The sequence below is a fragment of the Thermobia domestica genome, chromosome 14 (genome assembly GCF_964235325.1).
Source record: "Thermobia domestica chromosome 14, izTheDome1.hap1.1, whole genome shotgun sequence".
NCBI lineage: Eukaryota > Metazoa > Arthropoda > Insecta > Zygentoma > Lepismatidae > Thermobia > Thermobia domestica.
The window spans coordinates 189,853,693-189,860,716 of NC_137467.1; the positions used below are offsets into that span (position 1 = coordinate 189,853,693).

At 35.6% G+C, this 7,024-nt stretch overlaps 1 protein-coding gene across 2 annotated transcripts in view; it reads left to right on the forward strand.

The window, feature by feature from the left end:
• The window catches only part of LOC145670505 (FHIP family protein GJ17503-like), an 89,379-nt gene extending 83,906 nt beyond the window's left edge, over nucleotides 1-5,473 (forward strand). For both annotated transcript variants that reach the window (XM_081739254.1, XM_081739255.1), the window contains one exon: nucleotides 5,045-5,473. In XM_081739254.1, coding sequence (XP_081595380.1) covers nucleotides 5,045-5,210 — 166 coding nt within the window. In that variant the 3' untranslated portion in view covers nucleotides 5,211-5,473. The remainder of the gene's footprint in view (nucleotides 1-5,044) is intronic.
• Nucleotides 5,474-7,024: the final 1,551 nt, after the last annotated feature.

Below are 7,024 nucleotides of genomic sequence, written 5' to 3' on the forward strand. Positions count from 1 at the left end.
TTAGAATTCAACATCAAGAGGTTTATTTTTTTTATATATATATAAAATACTTGTCCATCTTCAAGAAGATATATATTCTTCTATAATGTTCGGAATTAAACTTGATATTTTCACATGGGAACGCTGCAGTGGAGAGAGTGATCTTTCTATAAATGAAAACGTACATGTAGAAAGTTCACATGAATATTTACGTGTAAATTTACATGCAGAAGTATGGTTGATCAGAGGATCATGGAGAACTCAAGCAGAGACCACGAAAATATTTAGAAAGATGCTATTACTCAAGCATTGCTAATAAACATAGAGAGATAAGGATCAAGGCACATTCTAAAAGAAAACGAAAAGACAAAAAATGAAAACTATCTTTAAAAAAAATAAGCTTGAGATGTTAAAACTGTACGGGAGAACAAATGAAGAAATTGAGGAGGAATAGTTCGGGTTCAGGAGAGGTAAGAGTACAAGAGATGCGATTGGATTATTAAGGGTGATCAGTGAAAGGTTAAGCAAAAAAGAAAAGAGGTATTTATTAATCTAGAAAATACTTTTGACCGCGTGAATTAAGAATTGTTATTTGGAGTTCTAAAGAAAGTTGGGTTGCAATGGAAAAATCGAAGAGTTATAAGAAACTTACATATGAACCAACAAGTAAGTGTTAGAATACGGGAGGAAATGACAGGGGGGGAATGCAGTTGGAAGGGGAGTTCGTGAGGAATGCTGTCTCTCGTAAACAATATTTAATATCTATCTACAGAGTGTCTATCGGTCACGAATGTCACGAAAAAGTCACGAAATCAGAAAACGGTCATGAAACTCACGAAAAAGTCACGAAATTTAGCTTTTGGGTCACGATTTTTTTTAAACTGTACAAATGTAAGTACAGATTGAAAAATTTTGTTCTATAAAACGTCAAAGTTTAATACCAAAAATGTCTATCGTCGGCTTTAGACGCTAAAGAATTGCAAGCAAATTTGGTATCGCATGGATGAAAATTCGGCCTGATTCGCATTGAAAATATTAGGAAATTTTATGATTTGGTAAAGTAAAGGTCATTCAAAAGTCACGGAATTTCATTTTGGAATTTTAGTAGACACACTGATCTAGAAGAGAGAGTGAAAAAGAGTCTACAAAATAAAGATGACATTTTAGTAGGAGGCAGAATGATTAGATGTATACGATTTGCAGATGATACGGCGCTTGTTTTCAGAATCTGAAGGACAAATTAATACGATGTTAGAAAAAGTGAGGAAGGACTGTGAAGAATATGGGATGAAAATAAATGTTACAAAGACAAAAGCCATGGTGATTGGAACGAAGAGATCAGCGTGAAATATAGAAGTAGGAGGGGATAAAATAGAACAGGTTACTACATTTCGATACCTGGGTAGTATTAGTAGTAATGATATGAAGTGTGAACGTGAAATAAAAGCAAGGATAGGAATGGCGAAAGAGGCCTTTAGGAAGAAGAAAAGTCTGTTTTGTAGGACCTGGAATAAAGAGTTCAGGAAAATACTCACAAAATGCTTCGTGTGGAGTATTGTGCTGTATGGGTCAGAAACATGAACATTACGCAAAGAAGATGAAGAGTGACTGGAAGCTTTCGAAATGTAGATGTCGAAAAGAATGAAGCGAATTAGCTGGGTCGAACGGGAAACGAATAAGAGGATGTTAGAAATGGTAGGGGAAACAAGAACAATTTTAGATATTAAGAAGAGGAAGAAATACTGGGTGGGGCATTGGGTAAGAAGCAACTGTACCTTGAGGGATGTGCTATAGAGCATGTTGGCAGGAAAGAGAGGGAGGGGGCGAAGGAGACTACAATTAATGGACGATATCAAAACAGAAAGATCGTACGTGAAGAGGAACAGGTTAGCAGAAGACCGTGGAGCATGTTACATACAGCTTGAAGAAAAGTGAATTACAATTCTCAGGAAATTAATTCCCACTTTTATTCACAGGACATTAAATCAAAACAAAGATAAGCCTATAAACCAGTAGTGTCCAATTACAATGGGCCTGAGGGCCATAACCATCTTTACTAGTAAGGTGGAGGGCCTCAGATGATAATAATAATAATAATAATAATAATAATAATAATAATAATAATAATAATAATCTTGCACTAAATTCATTCATGATACTTTCGATGGCTCTACAGAACTCAAAAAAATCAAATGCTTCTTTTTCAAAATCTAATGTCAGACGATTGCAACTTGGAAAGTGTGCTAAATTATTTTTCCCTAAAGCAGAATGGAAAAGCTTCAGTTTGTTCCGGAATCCATTGATATGCCCCATTAGATCAGAAACTAATTGACCTTTTCCCTGTAGTTTTTTGTTCAGTTCATTTAGATGCCCTGTAATATCTGTCAGAAATGTCAAATGTCGAAGAAAGTCAGCACTTCGAAGCTCCTCTTCTAGGCATGTGGTGTCTGATGGAACGAACTGGTTAAGAAAATCAGGGATTTCTTTCCTCAGTTCAAAATATCTTTTAAGACAATTTCTTGCACTTAACCACCTAACGTGATTGTAAAGAAGTAGGTCTCCATATTCTGATTCCACGTCCTCTGAAAATTGACGAAACTGGCGATGTAAAAGAGCTCTATTACCAACCCTTATTATGTTGATAGTTTTGACAATCTTTTTGAGGACTTCGTCTTGCTTTAATGATTTGCCACAAAGGGCTTGATGAATAACACAATGAAATGCAGGGCAATTTATACCATTTTCTCTCAAAAGGCCTACTAGTCCAGACTTCTCCCCTACCATTGCTGGTGCACCATCTGTTACAATTGATGAACATTTTTCAAAACCACCAAATTTTTCTACAGAATTTTTAACTGCTTCATAAATGTCCCTTCCTTTTGCGGTACCGCGAAGAGGACACATGTTTAACAACTCCTCTTTACTCGAAAAATCTTCCTGTGTTGTTCGTATAAAAATCAGAAGCTGACTTACATCTGTCTGATCGGTACTTTCATCAAGGCATAAAGAGAAGAAACGGCACTTCTCGATTTCGTTTGAAATGTTTTTTTCCACTTGGTCACCCATTTCTAATACTCTTCTCTGTACAGTCTGATGAGAAAGCGGTACAGATTCGAAGTGATTCGCTAGTTTTGTGTCACCAAAAGCCTTTGCCATTTCTACCGCGCATCTCTTCATTATAATTCCGTCACTGAAAGGCTTTTTGGCTTTATCAAGTTCCAGAGAAACTGCATATGAAGCATGCAACGCACAGGTTTGAATTGTATTTACTTTACTAAACATACCTGTTTGATGCTTCAATTTTTTTCTTCAAATCTTCGATCAACACTTTTCGAGCCTCACCTTTGTATTTATTGAATTTATTTTCATGCACAGTTGAATAATGTCTCTTCACATTGTATTCTTTAGGCACAGATACAGCCTGCATGCATATTAAACATTGTAACTTTCCCATGTGATTTGTTATGAAATAGTCATTTTCCCAACGCTCCTGATATACTCGATTTTCATTTTCTATTTTACGTGTTCTTCCACTCATTTCTCCAATGCAACAAAATCAAAACGAAACAAACACTTCCACAATGAACACTTCACTTCAATAGTCAATCAATCTGTGAAATAACGAGTGCTAGAAACCCGAAGACTACTTTAAAAAAAGAAAGAAAGAAATAATTAAAATAAATAATAAAAACGGATACAGTTCCAAAACTTCAAACGTTATAGGACAGACTGCAGTATTGTTGTCACTACAAGCATCACACCACACGGTAAATTGAGCTCTGACCTTTCCTGAACTGAAAACATGACAAGAGGGGGTGGGAAAGTTTTGCTTGACGTTCAACAAGGCTTTCTTCGTTTCACTCTAAAATCAGTTTGTGTGTATGTCTTTATGAAAGGAAGTGGTGTATTCCTTGCGCGCTATGGTTTCTAGGCAGAGTTCGAGGAAGAAAGGGTCTGCTTTACAAAGCTAGACCAGAGGTATTAGTTTGGTTTGGTTTATTGAAGTAATCGTCCCTTCAGCAACGATGCCTTGCTTGTAGTTGCATTACCGACTCCAGTGTTGCCGTGGATGCCTGTGTCGTTTTGTTGTACAGAATTGCTAAATGGATGCATTATTTCGAAAGAAGAGTGGAAACATTAAAAGCATGAATAAATATAAATTAAAATATTATCAGTAATAACAATTGTAAATCGTGAGAGCTATGCGGACCACAGAAAATGGTTTGGCGGGCCGCATGCGGGCCACCATTTGAACAACTCTGCTATAAACTGTACATTGTATTTCTTTCAACAAACGCAGTTCTTTTCAACGTAAGAAGTGAGATTATTAGGTTTTCTCTCAGAAAGGTTTCACAGTAAAGTTTCCAGTTTAGTAGCTTTTAGAAGTCTTCGACAAAGGTGTCCTTGTACCCTGAAATTGTTTGTAGTTCAAGTACTTAATACAAGGTGCTAATATTAGATGTATTCTATAGCATCTCTCCGTAAATATACGTCATAATTATTTAATGAACATAAGGAATACTTATTTAAGTTCAGCTTTCTTATCTTGGCTCCATATTCCTTGAAATTAGGTACATATTTTATATAGTCGGTATATATTTGGAGAAACAATACTGTTCGTCTTTTTAAAAAATGTCAAGCCTTCTAATTAATGACATATTTGCAATTTCTTACGTATTTGATAAACATAAAAGATGGCGGACATTAAGTTGAGTGGATGTTTTAGTACTTCATTTAAATTTAGCTGGAGATACATAAAATAGGAATTCTAACAAGGTATTGTTCGAAAAAAAAAAAGAAGTTAGTACGTATATGGCATTACAATATCAAATGATTATTGGAAGTTTATGTAGCTACAAATATGTAAGAAATTACAAATGCATGATTAACTAGAAGCCTTGTCTGCTAGAAAAAATGTTTTTGGAAACACCCAGAAACTGTAGTTCATTTACCGGACTTCGAGGAACTTGAAGGTATGTATGTCTAATTGAAATATGGGTTTATTTTCTTGAATGATATTTTACTGTAATTTTCTTCTGATAGTTCGTTGTCTTTTTCTTTCAAGATATATAAACAAGTCAACGTGGGACAGAAACGAAGATTCCTTGGGCACGTCAGTTGAACTGAAGAATGTGGTGATGTGTGCAGTGTTGTTAGATGAATGGTTAAAAGAACTGGCGGCAATTACTCAGGAGCATGTGGTAGCTAATGAAATAGATTCGGTGAAGTAGCGGATGATTAACGTCCTTCCGATTAATTGTACAACTAGAATTATGTTTTGTGCTACGTAGAATATCGTCCGAGAGCAGTGTTTCCCAATCTTTCTAATGTCGCGGACCTCGTGTAGCGATTATTAATTCTTCGCGGCTCTCCGGGACATGAAAAATGATTTTTAAAGATGGATATTTTATTGTGTTGGTCCATAAGTGTTTTTTTTTTTTTTTTTTTTCAGTGAAAATTTTGCATGAAAAAAAAAATGTTGTGGCAATGCGTGTTATGTTATTTGATAGAGTATTATATGCTCTGCAAAATGGTGTATTCAGATTTTTTATGCTGATATACTTTCTTTTCTTTTCAGGTCATTAAAATAAGAGTATCAAGTCGACAGAAAAGAGTAGTTTCGACACCTGCTGCTGTTTGGGTTTAATCGAGGTACCAAAGTCGCAGAAGTTGTTCGAGAGATTTGCGCTGCGCTCGCTGCTTGTGTCCACGTATATACCGATAACGGTCAAGCAAACGGGCGGCGATCGTGGCGCGTTGATTTTTTTTGGTTGTCTGTCAAAGCATGCGGAACCCATACGCTCAACTTTTGAACCTTTCCCATCGAATGAATTTGACGCTCTATAGTACTGTGGGAGCACTCCCTTATCTCTGCCAATCCCATTGTTGTTCGACGAGGATCTTCGTGAATTAGCCGATTCAGTCGTTCCTCATCGAACTGAACGTGGCGTCCGGTGCGATGCACGTTTTTGAGGTCGAAATTGCCGTCTTTAAATCGTTTACACCAATATTAAGCCGTCCTAAGAGGCATTACTTCTTCGCCATAAACATCACAAATTTCTCGTACAACTTCTACAGCTTTGGCACCTCAATTAAACCCAAACAGCAGCAGGTGTCAAAAATGCTCTTTTCTGTCGACTTGACACTCCTTTTTAATGACCTGAAAAGAAAAAGAGTGTCATCATTAAAAAAAAAAATAAAATAAAATAAATACAATTTTTTAGACATATAATGCCCTATACCAACCCAAAAGATGTTAAAATAAAATGAAAAATTACAATTTCACAACACAAAAAATGTGTTATTTATAACAGTGCAGTATTGTTATGAATGGAAATATTCGGAAAAATGCTATCATAGCAGTTAAGAATAATAATATGAATTCAACGTTCACCTAATGTGATGGATCGTTCAGCCTAGGTTGGCAATTTTATTTTTGTTATCTTTCAGTATTTTATTCTTCTCAATTGGTTGAAAAATAGGTAATGTACATTACAAATATCCCAGGTGTGAGCAACATGATAAAACAAAGTTTAATGAAAATAAAATGTCCCGTGAACCCCATCCCCTCAGTCACTCTCGTGTTGACCCTCCGGGGTTCCGCAGACCATAGATTGGGAAACACTGCCATAGAACATAAAGAAAGAAAAGAGGTTTCACTTACCTTCAAAGGCTATGAGTAATCTGAACTTCGAATATGTTTTAAAGTATATTGCTACGAATTAATTCATATGTTAGCTATTGGCATTAAATGTACGTAAGTCATAATAGGAAGTATACAGCATAAACCAAACTATTTGTAGGAATCAATTTTGTTTATTGACAAACATCATGGAACTAAAATAAGTAACAGAAAGGAATGGGATTGTTGTGTTACTAATTATGAAAATGTTGATTATTTTTTTATTGTAAGACCGACCATTCTTACTGAGTTTTTATACTAACACGAAGTAGCATGTAAGGGATGTAAATTGAAACATGTTGCTATGCTGCAGTGATTGGCAGAGTATTCATTTGGGAATCATAGTTGTTGTGTTTTGTGGTG